The sequence below is a fragment of the Odocoileus virginianus genome, chromosome 6, assembly GCF_023699985.2.
Source record: "Odocoileus virginianus isolate 20LAN1187 ecotype Illinois chromosome 6, Ovbor_1.2, whole genome shotgun sequence".
In the NCBI taxonomy this organism is placed as follows: Eukaryota; Metazoa; Chordata; class Mammalia; order Artiodactyla; family Cervidae; genus Odocoileus; species Odocoileus virginianus.
The window spans coordinates 55959358-55982533 of record NC_069679.1 but is presented as its reverse complement, the minus strand read 5'-3'; the positions used below and the strand labels follow the sequence as shown (position 1 = coordinate 55982533).

Here is a 23176-nt window from a genome sequence, read left to right as displayed (position 1 = left end):
AATGGCATAAGACATTTGCCAATGCTTAGATAGCATCTAAATGCTCAGTTAGCATCTAAATGCTCAGTGTCTTCACCTAATTATTAAAAAAGAAAACAAAAGATAAAACATGGTATCAACTAGTCCAAAACAAAAAAGATAACATATGTAGTCTGTGTAACAGTATCTGGTAAGAAGGAAACTAAAAAGTTAATTATTACTTAAAATAACAATGGTAATAAAAATAAAGCTCTTCTACCTAAAGTGAGGGTGGTAAGCCTGAAAGCTTAAACACTTGCCCCCATCTTTTCTATAAGCCACAGAACTTCAGGACACAGTTTACACGGCACACAACCACAGAGAAGACCCAGAGCTCCAGCTGAGAATGTACACACGCAACAAACCTACCTTGTCTGAAGTAGCGATGAATGACTGTGCTCTAAATTATGCTGCTCTGAAGTGCTAATGAAATTTGTTAAAGCTCAATGAAAATCACAACACATTTGAATAATAAGCATCCCTTTATTTGCTGACGCCATTACAAAAACCGATTACATTAGCAACAAAAAGTGTTTTCTTGAGTTGAAGTCAGAGGCAGTTACTCCCCAAAATGTTAAGTAAAACAGTGTACAACATCAGTATTAAAATGTTAAATTTTACATTGTCTTTACCACTTTTGATCTTCTGAACAATTTTATTGAGCAAAATAAGATAAAAGATTACATGTTTATTTTATCTTCAGGAATGTAAAGGTCTAATTATTCAAACAGTTTTTATTATAAAACTAAACTCTGAAGGTGTCTACAGAGTTGGCTTTTTTCTCTCTTTAAATCAGTAGTCTAACAAGGATTAGAAAAGACAAAACTCTGTTCAGTGTTTCTGACAAAGTAGAAAGGGTGAAAACATAAATAAGGCTTTAATTTGGCAAAATATAATACAATGCCTTCTGTTATCCTTGAATGAACAGCTTCCCAATTACTTCACTCTGCAAAAGATCAGAAAGAAACGAATTCATTTTAAAACAAAGAAACAAAAGACAATCAGAAGACTTCGGTCAAACACCAAAGGTACATATTCCATTTGATCTAGCATGGCCCGTTCAACTAAAATCAGATCAATACTAATGGTAATCAAAAATAAGAGAAAAATCTCAGGATTCAGAAGAAGTTTTCAGATGGATTTTAAAATATGTGAGCCAAAACCTCAGACCAAACTGAGAATAATGTAGGGATTTTGAACCCTATTTAGAAAACATTTAAGAAAACAACATTGGGAATCCATTTGTATTACTGCTCCATTCAAGAGACTATAAAGCTAATAAGACAAATCAACAGCACTGAAAAGAGACTGAAATTTACAACTCTCCACCCACAAATAAATAATTTAAGTTTCAGAGATTTTCTAAAGCCTTTTGAAGCTTTCCAAATCAGATAAAATGACCAAAGAAATTAAACCTCAAAAGCCATTAAAAAAAACTAAAAGGATTTAACCATATGCAACATGTGACTGGATCCTGGTTTGGAAAAAAGTTAACTAAAAAGATGTTTCAGGTATAAGTAGAGACACCTGAATATACACTTAAAAAAGGGGTGATATTATAGAATTACTGTTTTGGTGATTTGGGATGAGACAGGGATACTACAGATTTATAAGAGAATATCTTTGTTCTTGAGATGCACACTTATGTGCTTAGGGATAAAAGATCATGTTATCTCAAAGTTACTTTCTAATGGTTTAACAGCAACAAAATATGCATACACAAATAAAAAGATGAAGCAGTTGAAGGGTGACTGACTGTTATATATTCTTTCAACTTTTCACTATGCGTGAAATTTTTCACAAAGTTGAGGTGAAAAGAAGCAATCAGAAAGTTAAAAGTAATCACTGGCTATCACATACTCTAACTGAAGCAAGATTAACGCCAATCAGAAAGTCTACATAGGCCACTGGTATGTTAGACTAAGAAGTGCTATGTAAACACATTATAGAAAATGAAGCTCCATATGACAAGGAAGTGTAAAGTATAGAAATAGAAGCTAGTCTTTATCTGAAACATTAACTCTAATACTTCAATACACCAAAAAAGAACTTTTTTCTTTCAGAAACAAAACACAACCGTATCGTTAAAAAATCTACTTGTTAAAGGGAGTAAGGAGGACACATATACATCAAACACATAAACAAAATTTCACCTCAGTTTTTCCTGGATACATTAAAAGTCTTTCCAATTCACTACTGACAAACTAAATATCAACTTCAGGAAAAAGCCAGGACGGAAGGAAGAAACTAGAAGAGGCTGGCAAGAGAGGGTTAGATAGAATGAGGAGAGAAGAAAGCAATGACAACAAGGATCAGAACACACAGTGCTTGAAGTAAGGAGGAGAAAAGTACAGATTAAGAGCACAGGGCCTGGGCTCAGACAGACCACCTTAATCTAAATCCCAGCTCGACTAGTTCTGTGTGACTTTGGACATTTACAGAACCCCTGTGGCTCTCTTGTAAAATGGGAATTATAATATAATAAGGGATTATTATTAACAATCCCTACCTATCTACTGCACTGGGTTGTTGTGAATATTTAAATGATTGACCACATGTTAGAAGCATGTTCATTCTTAGAGGAACACTTACAAAGTGTTAGCTGTTAAAACCATCATCCTTCTTCCACATGATTCCACAAACAGGTTCCAGGTAAGGGACCCTGGGTGGTGATGTCTCAGTGTTTGTGTCTCCCTCTCCCTCAAAATTCCTATGTCAAGATTCTAACCCTCATGGTAATGGTATTCGAAATGGGGCCCTTAGGAGACTCCACTCATGATTGGGGTTAATACACTTATACAAAGAACCCCAGAGAGCGCCACTGCCCCTTTTGCCAGGTGAGGACAGAAAAGAAGATGGCCATCTTTAAACCAGGAAGTGGGTCTCATCTGACAGAATCTACTGGTGCCTTGATCTGAGAATCCCCCAGCCTCCAAAACTGTGAAAAAAAATCTCAACTGCTTAAGCTCGTATATAAGATTTTTGTTATAGCAGCCAAACAAAGACACTAGGGTAATAAAGTTTTCTGGTGTGGTCAGATATACACTTGGAACACTTAGAAACCAGGCAAATATGCAACATAAGAAAAAGTAGATATCTAAAAACAAAAAACTTATACTACAAAATACTAGTGTTACCAGTCCAAAGCTATAAAAAAAAATTACTCTAATTAAAAGCACCGGCCAGGGATGTCCCTGGTGGTCCACTGGTTAAGAATTTGCCTTCCAATTCAGGGGACACAGGTTCAGTCCCTGGTCTGGGAACTAAGACCCCACAGGCTGCAGAGCAGCTAAGCCCAAGTCCACAACCAGACAGAGGCCAGAGTGCTGCAACCGAGACCCAACACAGCCACTAAATAAATAAATACACAGCTGTGAAAAGCATGGGGGGATGAGAGCCTTCTTTTCGGAGAGGTGGTGGGGTGGGGAGAGAAGAATAGGAGATGAGTAGGCAGACTTCCAGGAGAAAAGAAGGTTCATGTTTCACAAATTAAGGATACAAGATAAATACACCTACCCCTACAATTCACAGCAATGCTAAGTTCTGTGTATTAGGATTTAGAAAACGAAATTTTACTATATATTATCTCTCTCATTTTTGCCTTTTAAAAATAGCTTTTCCCATACTGAAAATGTACAGCATTACCTTAAACAATTCATATGCACTTGAAATACATACCAAGAAGTAAGATTCCTAGTGGGAATGTAAATTGGTTCGGTCAATACAGAAAACAGTATGGAGGTTCTTCAAAAAACTAAAAAGAGTTAATATGTTATTGCTGTGGTTTAGTTGCTAAGTTATGTCCGACTCTGCAACCCAATGGACTATAGCCCACCAGGCTCCTCTGTCCATTTCGGAGGCAAGAACTTCATGGCAGATACATGGGGAAACAGTGGCTGACTTTATTTTGGGGGGCTCCAAAATCACTGCAGATGGTGATTGCAGCCATGAAAATTAAAAGACACTTACTCCTTGGAAGAAAAGTTATGACCAACCTAGACAGCATATTAAAAAGCAGAGACATTACTTTGTCAACAAAGGTCTGCTGAGTCAAGGCTATGGTTTTTCCAGTAGTCATGTATGGATGTGAGAGTTGGACTATAAAGAAGGCTGAGTGCCGAAGAATTGATGCTTTTGAACTGTGGTGTTGGAGAAGACTCTTGAGAGTCCCTTGGACTGCAAGGAGATCCAACCAGTCCATCCTAAATGAGATCAGGCCTGGGTGTTCACTGGAAGGACTGATGTTGAAGCTGAAACTCCAATACTTCGGCCACCTGATGCGAAGAGCTGACTCATTGGAAAAGACCCTGATGCTGGGAAAGATTGAGGGCAGGAGGAGAAGGGGATGATAGAGGATGAGATGGTCAGATGGCATCACCAACTCGATGGACCTGAGTTTGGGTAGACTCCGGGAGTTGATTGATGGACAGAGAGGCCTGGCGTGCTATGGTGCATGCAGTCGCAAAGAGTTGGGACACGACTGAGCAACTGAACTGAACCGAATATAATGGAAAAGATATTAAAATACATGTGTGTGTGTGCTGTATACCATAAACTAAAACAAGATTGTAAATTAACCATACTTCAATTTTTAAAAAAGTAATAAACTATACCTGAATAAAATAGGGGGGAAAAAGAGAAGATTCTTCACATCAGACACTAGCCTATGAATTCTGATGATTAAAAAATTTGTATTTCCAATTTAATCATCCAGTAGTATTGATAGTTTTAAAAAAGTTAACAAGAGGGAGTATACACTGAGCAAAAATGATGGCTGAGGTTAAAAAACTAAGGGTAACACAAACATTTAAAAGGCATAAAGAAAAGTTGTGGGAACCAAGGGATCCCTACAGACGGGTGATCATGATCAGTGCTGGATAGAACCTATGCAAGGACAGTTCTCAAGTGCTGGTGGACCTCTAAATTCATACAATCCATCTAACCTGCATGATATACTACTGATCACTCAACCACCCTTTCACCTGCCAAAAGTGGACTTATGTTCACCAGCTGACAAAAGAATGCTGAGTTATCACTTAGCTTCCTGCTAAACAACAGTTCAGTTTTAGTTGTGTTGCCAGGGTATACGTATTTCTTTTAACAAATTACACACTGTAATTTTATAAACCAGGAAGAAAAAAATCTGAAAAATAAAAGTGTTATTACTGATGATCAGTGTAAGGCTCAAATTTTATATGATTAAGACCAAAGTGGAAACAGGCAAGCCAAAATGGTTCAGACCACATGTCTGAGAAAAAAAAAAGAAAGTAACTAGAGAATACTTTTGAGATGCTAGCGAGATATTATTGACAAGACCTGAAGGAAAAGGGTACAGGACAGCTTATAATTTTGCAGCTTCTCAGAAACAAAATCCTTCTATGGACTGACCTCACCATATTTAGAATTCATAACTATTCACAGTTCCTGTATGTGAAAGAAGATCCTGTATTAGCTCCAGCAATTAGGAAATCACTAATGAATGACAAGGAATGACAGGTCATTTCATCCAGCTCCTGGAACAGCAGAAAAAGAAGCCTTTCTCTGGAGAAGAGAGTAGCAAGTAAAGAAGTAGATACTGTAAGGATAGTTTCTTCTTTTAAAAAATTTTAAGCAGTGAAATAAAAAAAAAACTAGGATGGTATCCTGAAGCATAAAGTTAAAATAATATATTTGAGCATGTTTTCAAGACTAAACAGAAGCAGTATGTGGAGAAGAAAACAGGACTGAAGATGTAGGAAGGAAAGCTGCCCTGGGACACAGGAAGCAAGGTTATTTTCTCAGTTAGGAGAACTCTAGGCAACTGAGGAGTCAGCTTACCAAGGATAAAAGACTGAGATATAATTCTTGTTATTGACAAGTTAGAAGAATGAGTTGAGTTTATGTGCAAAGTCTTCATAGAGGTAACTGACCTGAAATAGCAGTTTAAAGAAGAGTATGCACTAAGGCAGACAAGAGAATGATCAATCTACAAGTGAGACAGAATGCCCCTGGAATCAAGACAGAGGTCCCTCCCAACTTTTTCAGGGCACCCAACCTATTTATGGGGCTTCCCTGGCGGCTCAGTTCGTAAAGAATCTGCCTGCAATTCAGGAGATCTGGGTTCGATCCCTGGGTTGGGAAGATTCCCTGGAGAAAGGAATGGCTACAAAATTGTATTCTGGCCTGCAAAACTCCATGGATTGTATAGTCCATGGATCACAAAGAGTCAGACATGACTGAGCAACTTTCACTAACCTATCCTGAGGCCTTTGCATAAGCTAAGAGTCCTAAGTTTGAGTGCTGAAAGAGAGAATTCAGTGGTAAGTTGCCCCGTGGCGTTCCACAGGCCACTCCACTGATCTCCAAGACAGTATGATTATTACAGAACAAACAGCTTCAAAAGAAGAATATCTAAAGTATTCAGTGCATACCAGAACATTTTAATTACCCAAGGCATTGTGACTTAAGTCATTCTTAAAACAGGTAAAACCCAGGAACCAACATGAATTCATTAACATGCATTCTCAGGTAATATGGGCAATAAAATTTCATAACAGTTTGGCTAATGATGGTTTATTTATCTTCAGCTAAGACTCTCACTTCAAGAATTAAAAAATGTATTTCTTTGATTACCCATGCTGCTGCCGCTACTGCTGCTAAGTCACTTCAGTTGTGTCCGACTCTGTGCAACCCCATAGACGGCAGCCCACCAGGCTCCCCCATCCCTGGGATTCTCCAGGCAAGAACACTGGAGTGGGTTGCCATTTCCTTCTCCAATGCATGAAAGTGAAAAGTGAAAGTGAAATTGCTCACTCATGACCGACTCCTAGCAACCCCATGGACTGCAGCCCACCAGGCTCCTCTGTCCATGGGATTTTCCAGGCCAGAGTACTGGAGTGGGGTGCCACTGCCCATAAGCAACCTTAAATAAAACCCAGCTTCCAATGTAAATTGTGATGACAATTTTTCAGTTCAGCATCTTATGTGAAAGGTCAAAGAAGAAAAGTGTTTCTATGTGAAAATACTAATTCAAAAAGCTATATACACTGCTCTGTTCATTGCAGCATTATTCACAATAGCCAAGATTTATAGACACAACCTGTGTCCAATAATGAATGAATATATAGAGAAGGTAAACACACACATACACACAATGAAGCCATAAAAAAAGAAGGAAATACTGCCATTTGCAACAACATGGTTAGAACTTGGAAGTATTATGCTAAATAAACTAAGTCAGAGAAAGACAAGTAACATGATTTCACTAGTATGTGGAATCTAAAGAAAACAAAACAAACAGACAAAATAAGACAAAACAAAAATTCACAAAACAGAATAGCTTAGTGGTTACCAGAGGGGAAGGGAGTTGGAAGTGGGCAAAAGTGAAAAAGGTCAACTGTACGGTGACAGATGGTAACTAGTCTTGTGGTGGTTATGACCTTGCAATGTATACAAGTATAATGCTATAATCATGGAACTTATATATACTTTAAAAAAAAAAAAGGTATGTATTTTTTTTTTAAAGGTATGTATTTTCTTCTCTAAAGTACAAGATCAAAGTATGCACAAAATGGAAATAAAACTCCAAGAAAGCTAACGTTGGAGGTTTTCAGAGAGATACAGAGGGAAAATTTCCACTACGGTAACAAGAGTTTCTGTATTTATCGTAAATACACACTGTATATACATTCACACACACACACTATGTCAATTATCCACAGACAGACAGTAATTCTTCAGTTATTCTTACCTAATACCTGATAGTGTTCTTTCTCCTTTGTGAGCTGTTGGTTTACTGCCTGAAGCAACTGCTGTAACTGTGTTACAGTCTGATTTAGACTTATAGACATTGTCTCCTTCTCAGAAGACTCCTAAGAAAAAGATTAAAGAGATGAAAAACCCTAAGCATAAAGAAAAGGCATTGGCAACCAAAAACAGAAAATATTTTACCGTTGTTTTACACACAGATATAAAAAATCTGAAAGATGGCATGAAAATTGACAATAAAAACCACACAGAGCAATAGTATTTGCTACCTAGTAGTGCAAGTTAGTTTGCACCTAAGAAACTTTAATGTTATATAAATGTTGTCACTAGGCTACAAAGGGGAAAAACAAAGAATCTATGAATATCAGACATAAATCCTTTTCTCCTTTCATAAAAAATGTACAAAGAGCCAAAGGAGAATACACTCACAACAGAAAAATAACAAACATATATTGAGCTCTTACAAACTTTGAGGCACTGTTGGGTTACCCACTATTCTGAGTGTTTTATATAGTAACTCACTTATTCCCTTCAATAATCCTACAAAATACGTATTATTATCATTACCTTTTATACATGGAGCAACTAAAGCCCAGAGAGGCTGAAGAGTTTCCACTAAGTCAGTCACACAGCTACTGAACAACAGAATCAGGATTCAAATGCAAAAAGCAGAGTCTACAGTCTTAAGTAGTATACCATACCTCCAACTCAAACCTAAACATTAATATAATATCTCACCAAGCTAAAGTGAAAACAAACATTAATAAAAACACAGAATTTCAGATAAGATACCTCAAAGAAAAGATGACCTTGAGTTAAGAATGCAACAAAATTGATGGAAGCACATTACAAAGGCATTTTTTCAGTCAGAGATGGATCTTGTACATTTTTCATTCTTCACGTAATTTATAAGGTAATTAGCCCAGAGATTTGGAGCTAAAGAAAATACATACCATTTCTTGGGAAACATCACTATTCTCAATAACAGTAGTGTCTCCAGCAGCTTTTACTATTTTTGACTGGATAAGATCTAGTGACTGTTGAGCCTGTAAGGAAAGCAATATAGAGCCTATCAATACTACAATTGATAGATAACTATATATACATATATGAAAAAATGAGTGATTTCCTTACATATTTTGTATAAAACTAAAGCTCTTCTCACAATACAACATAAAAGTCAACCTGTTCAAGTTTTTTCTCCAAAATCAAATAGCTGTCTCCCCAACCGGATTATAAAAACACATGCTCACCATTTTCAAAAGTTCAAACAATGAAGAAAATGTATAAAGAAATTAAAAGAAGAAATAACCTCAGTGGTATTTAGGTTAGATCAAGATCACATTAGTGATATTAGTCTAGATCAGAGGCTGGCCAAATCTAGCCACACTGCCTTTGTACAGTTCACAAGCTAAGTATGGTTTTTACATTTTTAAAGAGTCATGTTAGACAAACAAACAGTATGTGAAATAAACTATAGGTGGCCAGTAAATCCTAAAACTTTGATTCTGTTGATTCCTGATGTGAATTCCTCATCAGGGCATATACATAAAAATGTTCTGTAAGCGGGCTTTTAACATACACATTACTTCATGAAAAATTTTGTTATCTTTTTACATGTCAGTAAATATTTACATGCATTTCCAATCATGAGTTACACAATATTTCTATTACATAGGTATGGGGCAGTTCACTATCAACTATTGTTGTCATTTTATGCCAAACAACATGGCATATCCATATCTTTGAGCACCTGTTTAACATCTTTAAAGCACCTTCTGAGAAAATAAATTGTTAGGCTAAAATTGCATTTTTTATTAGTTTGTCCAGTGTCAAACACTAAAATCAAGTATCAAAGGAAATTAGATTGCTCAGTCTTGGCAATGTATTATTTATATTTAAGTCAGAGCTCCAAAACTTTTTAAGTTCACATTTTCTCTACTGGCCACAACATCAAAGAAATCTGAACCAACTCTAGAGTCTTAGACTTTTGCATAATTATAAGCTATAATCATACAGAACCAAGAGAAATATTTCCTGCAATCTTTCAGAAAGTGACATATTTGTTTTGCTGACTATACCTCCTATAAACACAATCATAGCTCGAAAGAAGCCCTGATAAAGGCATATACAAATTACACTATTAAAAATATCAACAGAATTACAAATAACTTGTCAAACTAACACAAAGAATAAAAAACATAATCCTAAATCACCCATCTATGTGAGATTAAGAGAAACATACTTCTACAAAGAAATAAAGGCATAAATCTCTGAAAGAGCAGAGGTCTACACTTCTTTTAGATACATGAGGTGAGATGAGGTGAGGTGAAAGTTGCTCAGTCGTGTCCGACTCTTTGCGACCCCATGGACTATCGACAGCTAGGCTCCTCTGTCCATGGAATTCTCCAGGCCAGAATACTGGAGTGGGTAGCCTTTCCCTTCTCCAGGGGATCTTCCCGACCCAGGATTCAAACCCAGGTCTCCCGCATTGCAGGCGGACTCTTAACCATTTGAACCACCCAGGAGGCATGAAGATCCAAAGAAACATACTTTGTAAATGACCATATAAGCAAATCCCAATAAAAAATGTACAGATGTAACCAAATTTTTTAAGAGTAATATCAACTGAATTCAAAATATAATCTGTACTTTACAAAGCAATTAATTATATAAATATGATGAACAGAAGAAGCAAATTAAGAAAAATGGAAAAACAAGCCAAAAAGTCTAGTTCCAAATATCTAACTATGTAGCAAACAGCTTAAATTTAAGAACAAATTAATGGGATGATGCAAAAGAATAAGTCCAGAGTTAGCAGTATGTCAGCTTAAGACTCAAAGTACAATATATTATAATGATATGGCATCTTCAGGACAAGCAGTGTCTTACCTTATGCAAGTCACCAGCTACCTTCTGTCTTTCACTTTGTTCAGTTCTAAGTTTTGCGTGTGTTTCATTTAACTGTTTCTTTAACTGTAAAAATAAAGGAACACCACAATTAACTTAATTCACATCCTTCTTTGATTATGCTGAGACCCCTATGATTGAAGAATGAATGAGAAAGAATGGGATCACTAACAGTTATTATGTACAGTGGATTAGCTAATATGCTGCACCAGATGTATAGAGAAAAGCTGTAAGCAGTGGAGATTCCAATCTGTAAACCTAACCTTAAGAAAAGCTACAGAAACAAACTAGAGTTTAGAAAACTGCAAATATAAAAACAAAACCATAAAATTCCAGCAGAGTATTACTATTTTAAGTACTGTTGTTGTTCAGTCACTTAAGTCGTGTCCAAGTCTTTGGGACCCCATGGACTGCAGCACACCAGGCTCTCCTATCCTTCACTATCTCCCAGAGCTTGCTCAAACTCATGTCCATTGAGTGAGTGATGCCATCCAACCATTTCATTCTCTGTCGGCCCCTCCTCCTTCTGCCCTCCATCTTTCCCAGCATCAGGGTCTTTTCCAGTAAGTCGGCTCTTCACATCAAGTAGCCAAAGTATTGGAGTTTCATCTTCAACATCAGTCCTTCCAATGAATATTCAGGACTGATTTCCTTTAGGATTGACTGGTTGGATCTCCTTGCAGTCCAAGGGACTCTCAAGAGTCTTCTCCAACACCACAATTCAAAGGCATCAATTCTTTGGCGCTCAGCTTTCTTTAGAGTCCATCTCTCATATCCATACAAGACTACTGGAAAAACCATAGCTTTGACTATCCAGACCTTTGTTGGAAAAGTGATATCTTTGCTTTTTAATACACTGTCTAGGTTTGTCACAGCTATTTTAAGTATTACTATTAGCTATTCATAAAGCATATTCATTCACATTTATTCCAAATTAAAAGGCAAGTAATAAAGTCTACTAATTTTAAATGTTTGAAGGTTTTCTTAACCTATATAGTTAAGAATTGTGTAATATTTTTAAAAACACTGAAGAGAAAATGAAATCTTCAAAAATTCAGTAAAATGAAATCTTCAAAAATTTAAATGTTGTTCATCCTTTAAGATGTCACTAGAGAGATGAGTGCAAGACCACACTGACTTTAACTATACCAACAAGAAACATCTTAACATATACATCTCAACCAACTTGTTGAAACAGTTATAAAGCTGTATTAAACTCCAGCGTCAATACATATTGCCTCTTCTCTCGTTAACTATCCTGAATAATTATGAATGAAGGAAATGAACTCACTGACAAAAAATAACTTTTTTTAATTAAACTCATCAAATTAATTGATTATGCCTCTTACCCATAAGCAAAGCATTCCAAACAGTTCTGGAAACCCCAAAGGGGAAAATATAAGACAGTGGCATTTCAAACATGTAGAAAGAATCAGTGCACACACAACATGCCATTTGCAAATTTGATTTTGTAAACTCTATTCCAAATGCTTCAGTTTCTGCTCCTTTATTTAACTCTGATTTCATTCATCAGAGAGGTTATTCCTTTGGCCCAGGAACATACAATGTATAAGCAAAAGCAAAATTACTTTAATATATCTTAAAATGTGGAACAGTTACCCTGAGCAAAAAACAAACAGGAAGATTAAAATGAAGACTGCAAACTCAAGGCAAAAAAAAATTTAAATACCATTCAAAATGACCTTTTGACAGAAGGCTCAAAATATACAAAGAGAGCATCAGGCTAAATGGAGACTCAACATAATCCTTGGGTTTGAAGCTAATATTGGGGTCAGCCACCAAGCATCAAAGTTAAACGTAAAATCTCCAACAACTGTAGTTAGAAATGGATTTTTTAAAACCACATTATAGGGTAAGCAAATCCCTTAAAGCTATAGCATACCACAGTACCAATCTGTGTAATATATAGCAAATGTACCTAAAATTAATCTTACATTGCAGTGGGAATGATTTAATTCAGGTAAAATGAAGGTAAATTTTATTTTAAAACTAGAAAGGGGTATGTGTATAGACAGGGGGTCATGGTGGGGACTTGATGTGTACATTTCATAGACAGCCCTACTCTGAAAATTGATTCCCATGGATCACTGCTGTAACACTGCTTAACATGAATGAGTTAAGAAATTTTCTTTGGTATACAGCAATACTAAAAAGAAAATTCCAAACTTGGCAGCACCAACTTATAGTAAGGAGACAATCAGCTTATTGTGATTGTACTAGAGTTCATTCAGGTACTTTTTAAAAAAATCTAGTAACATTCTTAATTTTTTAAAGTCACAGACAGACATAATGACTATTGTTTGAAACATACAATAAGATAGCCATGTTTATCGCTTCTCGGCCTTTTGGCTAAGATCAAGTGCAATAAGAGAGTCATGTTTATGTAACAAGTAAGCCTGTCAATCAGTGTAAATTTCCAGAAAATTTAAGAATGGGAATACCTTGTACTCTATGTCTTTATACAACATTTAGCTAACTCTGAGACTGTAGTTTTAAAATTATTATGCTCTGAATTATATGATGATGGTAAAGAATTCCATAAGCTTTACATTATATATAACATATAGAAATGCCAGTTAAAATAAGAAGCTAGATTGGATTACTGCCCTTGAAAGAAGAGTATGTATCTTCCACCTTCAATAATCTCCTTCCATGTTAGAAAATAAGAGGCCCAGTTAACACAGCCAGTCTTTACCTTGTTTGTTTAATTTCTTTATTCACTGAAAATAATGCTGTTGAAGAAATTTGGTTTTATAAAACACAGAAAATTTTTTGAAAAAGAGTTGCAAGCCAAACATGCCATTGTTAGGAGCTAAGAAAAGAAGGATCATCTTAGGAATCAAGAAAAGACAGACCATCTTGAATCATCAGAAGATGAAGATTATCTTAAACTTTAAAAATGCCAAGCTAAGGGTGTTAGCAAGGAGAAAGGTTTGGATGGCTTCTCCACATGTCAACACAAGTGTTTTCAGAGCCTACTTGATACACAGTGGAGAACAAGCTTCTTACCAAATTTAGCTCTTCATTCTGCCTTACTGCTTCAGAATATGAATCATCAAGTTTTTTCTGCAATTCAGTCAACAGATCTTTCAGCTGCAATGAAGTTTAGAGTTTAAGATTGATCTCCTTATGATATCCCATGTTTGTATGCTACTTGGAAGTTCTGCCACAAATAACTTACACTGAAATATTTTATCATTCTGTTTTAAATTTAACTTCACCTGAGAAGCAAGGTTGAAAAAATTCTATTATAAGTACCTCTCTGACTTCTGTAACATAGGTAGATCGTTCCATTTCTGCCTTCTCTAGTTCCATTTCCAAATGCTCTCGTTCTCTTCTCAGCTAGCAATGCAACAAAGAAGGAAAAAGTTAAGAAACATATTTAAGATGCTCCCCTACAATGAGAAGTTACAACACTTACTGAATACAAAACTATTACCATATCAATAAAGGTACAACAACCACATCATTAGATAAATGAAATCTTAAAACACAGCCTGTAAGAGAACCTTAATGCTAAAAATGAGGCCATAGGTTACAAATCAAACAATGAGATAACATACATTTTCAACATCTTTATTTTCTCTTCTTAACCGATCTAGCTCTTGCTCCAAAGATGTGAATGACAACTGCATCTGAAATGTGAAATAATTATATGACCAAGTCAAACCACCAATGATACAAAGGCTTTTCTATCTTGTAGAATTTTAATCAATTAGATACTTCAGAGGGGTTTTTTGTTTGTTTGTTTGTTTTGGAGGAGAAAGAGTGGCTTTATTTCTTTGCCGGGCAAAGGGAGAAAACAGTAGGCTACTCCCTCAAAAACTGTGTCCCCAGAAGTTTTTGTGTTTTTTTTTAATGTATTTCATTTAAAGCCATAACTGAATTTTAAAAGCCCTTAAAAATGAGAGTGTCACATATAACTTGATTTAAACTGTGGTCAAAACCTACCTCATTTGCATGACATTATATGAGGTCCAGCTAAAGTGCTTAATTTTTTAAAAATTAACTGAAAATCAGCTTCATCAATCCCCAAATGCATTATTACAGAATACCATCAACAACCCTAGATTCTGCACAAGTTGGCCCAGGAAAACAAGTGAGCAAGAGACAGCACTCTTTACCACTCTCCATTTTATATGAGCATTCAAGACACCAGATTTGGGCATCTTTGAAGATTCTGAAACCACTTCCCTGATGGATATGGAGGGAAAACTATAGAAGAAAAACTAAGACTACATTAACAACATTCAGGTCCCATGAACAGAAGGACCTACTTTTTCTTGAATACTGTATCATAAGTCACAAATCAGTGTTTTAAAACGGTGAATACCAAATTATTTGCCTTATGTTATCCCATTGTGGTTCTTTAACACCACTTTACATTCTGTATCATTGGGGAGGGGAGGCCTCTTTAAAACAGTGTTTTAGAACTCTTTAAAACAGTGTTTTTAAAACACTGTATCATTGCAGGGGGTGCTCTTTAAAACTCTGAGTTGGCCCCACAGAGTTTCACCCTCAGTAAGCTATGGGTGGGGCCTAAAAGCATTTCTAACAAGTTCCCATGTGATACTGATGCTGCTGATTAAGAACCCCCACATTGAGAACTGCCAGTCTGTTTGGATTTTGTTTTCAATAGTTCACACAACTCTTAAGCTTTCTAAAATACCTGCTTAATAGTCTTCTGCGATTCATCAACCTTAACTTTCCATTTATTCTCTTCTTGCTCCACACTTCTCTGTAGCTTCTGTAAAATTCCTTCCTATGAACACAGTATAGTTGTTCTGAAAAATTCATGTTCTAATACCAAGATAAACTACTTAAGTCACTAATAAATTAATAATTATTTTTAAATGTAGATTAAAAATCATTTCTTACTGTTTCTGCAAGGACGGATTTGTATTTTTCACACTCTAGTTGTAACAATGTGTGCATTTCATCAGCTTCTTTCAACTTGTGCTCCAAATCCTGCAAAGAATGATATAAATAAAAATTCTCTAGTTTTACCAGAAAGTTTTGTGCTTAAAATTTGCTTCTGTACTTATTGATATATTAAGATAAATGGCTTCTGTTTTATCGTTAATCATTATATTTCAACCTTCTCAAGTAGCAGTGAAATTCAATGACACTGTTAAGTCATTTGATTTTCCTAATAAAACTCCCAGTCTGGGACTTCACTGGCAGTCCAGTGGTTAAGACCATGCTTCCAATGCAGGGGACACAGGTTTAAACCCTGGTCAGGAAACTAAGATCTCACGTGCCAGGAAAGAAAAAGTTTAGTTACTCAGTTGTGTCCGACTCTTTGCAACCCTATGGACTGTAGCCTGCCAGGCTCCTCTGTCCATGGGATTCTCCAGGCAAGAATACTGGAGTGGGTTCCCACTCCTTTCTCCAGTGGATCTTCCCAACCTAGGGATTGAACCCACATCTCCTGCATTGCAGGCAGATTCTTTACTTTTCTGAGCCACCAGAGAAGCCAGGAGGAGTGGCCAAAAGATAAAACTTCTCGAGTATGTTTAATACAAAATATAATCATACAATTTTATATAAATAGGCTTGTCACTACTTAATGAGACACTAAAGTCAAGCAGATCCTCATATGAAATAAAGTTACAATGCCATAAGAAAGAGGGTTATATATTCATGCCACTTGCGATACAAAAAAAGTGAATCTCCCAAATTTTAGCAGTCAAGCATAAAAGTACATCTAGGCTCTGAACACTCCCGAATAGTGTATTTGACAATATGTTAATAAACCAGTCAGGTTCTACCTATTAACTGGTCTTTACTTCCTGAACCCAAACCAAAAAGAGAATCAGAGATAAATATCCAGCTTTATAAATGACTAAGATAACAGAGCTGAAGAACTGACAAACACCAGCTTTGTACACATATCAAACATGAGGAAGACAACAGCATCTGCACCAAAATGTACACAAAATTAAATCACCTTCTTGTGCTTTCTGAAAAGATCACTACTCTACTCCTAATGTAGTTATTATCTTTCCCAAACTTAAAGACAAATTCTGATTTATTCTTTTTTTCTACATTTGTTTAAAATATACATACTTTACTTCTTGAACTAACCTTAACCTCCTCTGACCCTGAAGCTCCAGCCAAACATTCTTTTGCCTTCTTTTCAAATCCATGCAACCATTCACTATAACTCTGTGGAGAAAAAAGTCAAATAACTAATTTTTTTAAATACCTAAATGAAGTAAGTAAAAAAAAGGTAAATAACCAAATTGAAAGATTATAAAAAGAAACCTACATAGACAAACACCATCCCTGTGGAAATCTCAAATAATATTATAATTGTTAAGTAAGTTGTACATGACCTGGCCTTGAAAATAAACAGTAAAAATATGCCTGTGTACTATATTATCATCAAAATCAAATCTAAATTTATTTACCCTGTCCAAGGATATTTGCGAATAAATTCAGGCCATAAAGGTAAGATTTGGGCTCAAACTAGCCTCTACCACTAACCAGTGCTGGGACTAATAGATTCAATCTTTAAGATAGAGAAAGCCTAGATTAAGCAATTTTTCAAACTTTATTTTTTTTAGGAGATAGTTCCACAGAGATACACTAGTCTGAAGATTTCAGGTTCTATGAAGGTGTTCAAGGCATTATGAAAATACTTGAAAATAAATATTATGAAACATTTTAAAAATCATAATGAGAAATAAGAATTCACAAACATGTATGTGTTTAAAATCAACAAGAATTCTATTTGTACTGTAAGGTTAGCTGAGGCAAACACAAGGCATGCTTATAGCTTTAGTCATTATTCCAAATTTAAAAATAAATTATTCTAGATTTTTGATGCTTCTTGTCTCAATTTTAAACTCTGATAAAGAGTGTTAGGTAGATACTTCAAAGCAAATTTCCTCTTAGGTCTTTTAGGTCTTTGAAAGTGAAAGTCACTCAGTCGTGTCTGACTCTTCACCACCCACCCCAAGGGCTATACAGTCCATGGAATTCTCCAGGCCAGAATACTGGAGTGGGTAGCCTTTCCCTTCTCCAGGGGATCTTCCCAATCCAGGGATCGAACCCAGGTCTCCCATATTGCAGGCAGATTCTTTACCAGCTGAGCCACAAGGGAAGCCAGAATACTGGAGTGGGTAGCCTATCCCTTCTCCAGCGAATCTTCCCCAACCCAGGAATCAAACTGGGGTCTCCGGCATTGCAGGCGGATTCTTTACCAACTGAGCTATGAGGGAAGCCCACTGATAGGCCTTTGGTTTAGTTTAATTCAAGACTTAAAAAAACCACACACACATGAAATTTCTATTAATTGCTCTAATTAAAAGCTTTACTTATGTGGCTGAATCAGGATTCTCTATACTTCATCAAATAAAAAACAAAGAAAACTGGATGTTGAGATCACCCTGTAGTGCAATATCCCATAGTACATATTAGTCACAAAAGCCTCTCCATTTAAAAAAAAATTACATTCCCCTGTGGCTCAGTGGTAAGGAATCCTCCTGTAATGCAAGAGATGTGGGTTCAAACCCAGGGCTGGAGGAGGAACTGGCAAACCACTCCAGTATTCTTGTCTGAAAAACTCCATAGACAGAGGAGCCTGATGGGCTACAGTCTATGAGGTCACAAAGAGTCAGACACAACTGAGCACAATCATAAATCTGATTGATGATGAAAACGTACTATTAAAATCCCACTTAGCTTCAAATACTAGGATTCTATATAAATTAAATTCAGCTGAGAAATTGTTTAGATGCTTAAAGTATATAAACTTCCCTTCAATCTCAGTCATATAGTTTAGATCTCATCTCTGCTGATTTTCTTGCAAAAAAGCAATAGAAAACAGTTTATAAAAATTACTTCATGTATAAAACCCCTTTTATATCTACTGACTATATTAATTTAATATTAAATTTAATCATTATTGCTTTATCTTAAGGTAGTCTATTAACCATCATATCTCTAAAAACTCAAATACTAGACTCTAAGTAGCACACAGAAAACTTAATATATTCTTAAATATAGACTACATGCAGAAGTATTCAACTTTTATCAAGTGGATGAATAGAAGCCAAATATAATCATCCAAATCTTACAGTGATTTATAAATATTTATAGTGTAAAAAAGGTTTGGTGGTTGTAGGTGGGTAATATAGCTGTTAAGAAATAATTTTTTACATTAAAAAGAATTTTTAATTCTGGTGATCTTATACAATCTTTAAAGAAAAGAAATACAAATCATGAACTCTTCTGGCTCATAAAATACTATCAAACAAATCTCCCAATTTCATTATTCCATTAATGAAATATAAAATAGGAATACAGAAATAAAAATGACTTATGGCTACAAAGTAAAAAAATATGAACTATAGGAAGAACAACTCCCCCTATGTTTATTGTAAAAACAGCACTAGAACTGACAATTTATCCATATTGCCAGAGCAAGGTATTTCATCAATTCAACCAATTATCTATTAAGTGATCAAACCTGAATATATCCTCAACAGTTACAATGAAAACAGAAGCATTTTTGCTTCTTCTGCAAGTTAGACATAGAATATACATAGATATAACCTAAGAGAGCAAGCAGCTAAACTCAGACTGCATGGAGAACAGGTCATTAAGTTTACTTACATCACACCTGGCACCCAAAGCCCTCTCCTTGGAGAAATATCCTAATTCAAAATTTGGGGCAGGAAATGTATATGATAAATTCAGGAACATCTTATCACATCACTAAGCAAAGAAGCTACCAAAGATTAGCAGTGCCCTGTCAAAAAGATTTGGCAGCCAGATTAAATAAGCTCCAATGGGCCAAAGAAGCACAGGCAAACATTGTTGCTGATTAGTTGCTAAATAATGTCCATGTTCAGCCTTTTTCGACCTCATGGTCAATAGACTCCTCTGTCAATGGAATTTTCCAGACAAGAATACTGGAGTGGGTTGCCACTTCCTTCTCCAGGGGATCTTCCCAACCTAGGGATCGAACCCACATCTCCTGCACTGGCAGGTAGATACTTTATCACTGAGCCTTATGGCCCTTCTAATGGAAATGCACAGCACTGTTCATGAAATAGTCTTGCCTCCACCCTGTCCTACCCCTGAAGTGCTGAGTCTGAATCTAATCAAGCCTCCACTGATTACCAATTCACGAGATACACAAAGGACAGAGGAACATACTGACATTACAGGGATGCAGTCAGCTAAATCCAGACTGGGAAAATGAACTTGAAACCACTACATTAAAAAAAAAGGGGGGGGGGGGGGGGCGAGAAGGTATGCTGACAAAAGGGAACTCGTGGAATAAAAAGTATCTAAAAGACATCTTAAATCAATCACATGTTGACTGTATTTGAATCCTAACTAAAACAAACTACAATAAGTTGTTATTACTTCATTAAAATACACTGTATCACAACTGAAGAAATTCAAGTATTGACTAGATGTATAAGAAATTTTTTAAAAATAGAATAATAGTACTTTTTTAAAGAATCTTTATTATTTAGAAATATTTACTGATGAAATGCTCTGATGTTTGACTTCCTTCAAAATAACTTAGGAAGTACAGGGTTAGCAGTAAAACAAGACTGTCAGTATCAATGCATGTCGTATAGGTAATTGTTAAGGTGAGATACTAGGTACATCAGGTTCATCATGCTATTCTCTCTACTTCTGACTGTATGTATAATTTTCCATTAAAAGGAAAAAAGACCTATAGTATCATTTTAGAAAACTACATGCACACTTACAGGTTTTCTTTCTCTGCCCTCAAATATTTATTATATTCTCTGAATCAAGCAAACTTTTCTCTCCCATTTAAAACACATACAATCTCAAATAAAACAAGTTATTTCAAATCATCTTCAAGACTTTTGCTTAAAAAGTTAACAGATGACCAAAATCTTAAGTTTTGAAATAAAGAGAGTCTGGTTCTTAGTATTAAATACTTTTTAAAATAAAGTGCTCCTAAAATTAAGTTCTATTTTTAATAAAGTCATTAAGAATATTACTGATTTATTAACCACTATTGGGTCTTCCCTGGTGGTTCAGACAGTAAAGAATCTGCCTGCAATGCAGGAGACCAGGGTTTGATCCCTGAGTCAGGAAGATCCCCTGGAGACAGAAATGTCTACCCACTCCAATACCCTTGTCTGGAGAATTCCATGGACAGAGGAGCCTGGTGGGCTGCACTCCATGGGGTTGCAAAGAGTAGGACACAACTGAGTGACTAACACTTTCACTTTCAACCACTACTGACTTATGAAGAAATATTTCTTTCTCATTTATGGTATTTATAACCTAAATAATGTCTTACATATAAATTTTATAGATTACAATAAAGTAGCAAATGAAACAACATAAATGATTTTGAACCAAGTTACCTGATTTTAACTACTCAAGACACCCTAGGTTAAAAATGAGAAAGACTGATAAGCACACCTTTAAAACCAAATGCAGAGTGCAAATGCTACTTATTCACAACTTCCTTAAATAATGATAAAGATGCTATGCTTTAAAAAATAATAAATTAATCTTACCAAATTAGAAGGGACAGACACCTTTGGAAATAATTTTTTGAGAACTTCTTTAGCTTCTAACTCAACAGCTTCCACGTGTTGTTGTCTTTCCTAAAGCAGAGGAAGCACCAAATCAAACTCAGAAGATTACAGAATTGAAAAATAAAAAAGCTACAGTCTTTTAAGCTTAAAGAAGAAAAGGCAATGGTATTTTTAAAATTCTTCTTAATGACAAATGTTCAAATTTCCCATTCTGAAATATCAAAATGCTTACATAAGAAAAAAAATCTGCAAAATCTCAAAGGCATCCTAAGTAACAAATAATGTCTTACATTAATCAAGCTAAGGCAATATCTGACAATATGAACATTTTCCTTGCCATCAAGTGATACCCCTCCAGGAACAATTCAAAAATGAAACCAAAACAAAAAACACTTCCTACAGCTAAAACAAGCTACATGCAAAAAATATGCATCTGGGTGACATAACTGAGGCTGGCAAGTCTCTTTCCAAAAAATACATCACTGATGGATGATAATACCATCGGATTAAAATGGCAACTTTTGATACTTCCAGTTTCAAGGTCATATGAAGCTATTTATGCTAAACAAAGGGGGAAAAAAGAACCACCAAAATTTGACAAGTGTACGTATGAAAAAAGGAGTAAAGAGAAAGAGGGAAAATTGATGGTATACTACTTCACCAATGCCATACATCAAGAAAACTAATTTTGACACAAATGCATGGACTCTGTCAGCTGTAAATTTAAAGATAAGTATTACAAATGCATGTCCAGATTTGGTGATTTCAAATCCAAGTCTAATGCGTATCAATGATTAATTCAAAGCCACAGTTTGTCAAAATTAGGATAATGATTTGATCACACAAAAAATAAATATCTATTATTCAAATTATCTCTACAAGATTAAAAAAAGACATCTATAAAAATACACATCTAAACAAAGTCAAGAAAATCATCTCAAAACACTGGTGAAGTTCAACAGGTGACAAGAAGGCAAGCAGGCTAGCAAGATCTCAAGCCTACCTTTCCCCCATTATTTAAACTGACCTTTCAAATCCATTACAGATTTAAGATGCACACACTTCATTTTAAGAATGGTATAAAATGGTATAAAAAATCTAAAGTTATGCAATAAGAAGCTAGAGATTAATCATATTCTGTACATACAAAATGCTGTTACTTTACTCAGACTAGTGGCAGGATTTTAAAAATGGAATATTTAATAGAGTATTTTCAACAATTCAATGAGTTTTAATGGAATATTTTCAATAACTCAATAAAGTCCACTATTTTTCAGAAATATACCCATCTAACTGCATAAAATCAGGTACATTCATTTAAGGAAAATGATTAACAGCTAATTCAGAAATAATCAAGAGCTCATTTTTATCATCTGACCACAGAAGTGGTGGGCTTCCCTGATACCTCAGCAGATAAAGAATCCATCTGCAGTGCAAGAAACACAGGAGACAGGGGTTTGATCCCTAGGTCTGGAAGATGCTCTGGAGAAGGAAATGGCAACCCACTCCAGTATTCTTGCCTGAAAAATCCCATGGACAGAGGAGTGGCGGGCTACAGTCCATGGAGTCACAAAGAGTCAGACATGACTGAGCAACGAAGCATAGAAGCAGTAGAGCAACCTCTAAAGAAAATCAGTTAGGAAGAGAGACTGTGAGACAAAACTTTTTGAAAATTCCCCAAGGGAAGAATAATCTAACTAAAGGAAATAGATGTCTAATTTGTAACTAACAAGAACAAAGGTAAACCAACAAGTTAGGTAAAAAGTTTTCATTTGACATAGTAGTTTGGTTGTGAATAGCAATTTCCATTCCACCTTAAAATCTGGAAAAGATATAACTGAAAATTGCATCATTATCATTATTTCCTTACTATTACAATTTCCTTACTATTTTTATCTAAGTGTAATATGTGTGAAATGTCTTTCATGTGAACC

The 23176-nt window shown here is 35.5% G+C and overlaps 1 protein-coding gene across 13 annotated transcripts in view; it reads right to left on the bottom strand.

The window, feature by feature from the left end:
- Positions 1–489: 489 nt before the first annotated feature.
- Positions 490–23176, bottom strand: part of KTN1 (kinectin 1) — a 105098-nt gene continuing 82411 nt past the window's right edge. For 7 of the 13 annotated variants that reach the window (XM_070469388.1, XM_070469395.1, XM_070469392.1 and 4 more), the window contains 11 exons: positions 21222–21311; positions 16783–16863; positions 15574–15663; positions 15365–15457; positions 14259–14330; positions 13954–14037; positions 13705–13788; positions 10657–10740; positions 8718–8810; positions 7748–7868; positions 490–964 (listed from right to left, as the gene is read on the bottom strand). In XM_070469388.1, coding sequence (XP_070325489.1) covers positions 960–964; positions 7748–7868; positions 8718–8810; positions 10657–10740; positions 13705–13788; positions 13954–14037; positions 14259–14330; positions 15365–15457; positions 15574–15663; positions 16783–16863; positions 21222–21311 — 897 coding nt within the window. In that variant the 3' untranslated portion in view covers positions 490–959. The remainder of the gene's footprint in view (positions 965–7747; positions 7869–8717; positions 8811–10656; positions 10741–13704; positions 13789–13953; positions 14038–14258; positions 14331–15364; positions 15458–15573; positions 15664–16782; positions 16864–21221; positions 21312–23176) is intronic. The other 6 variants (XM_070469394.1, XM_070469399.1, XM_070469396.1 and 3 more) reach the window with 3 other exon arrangements.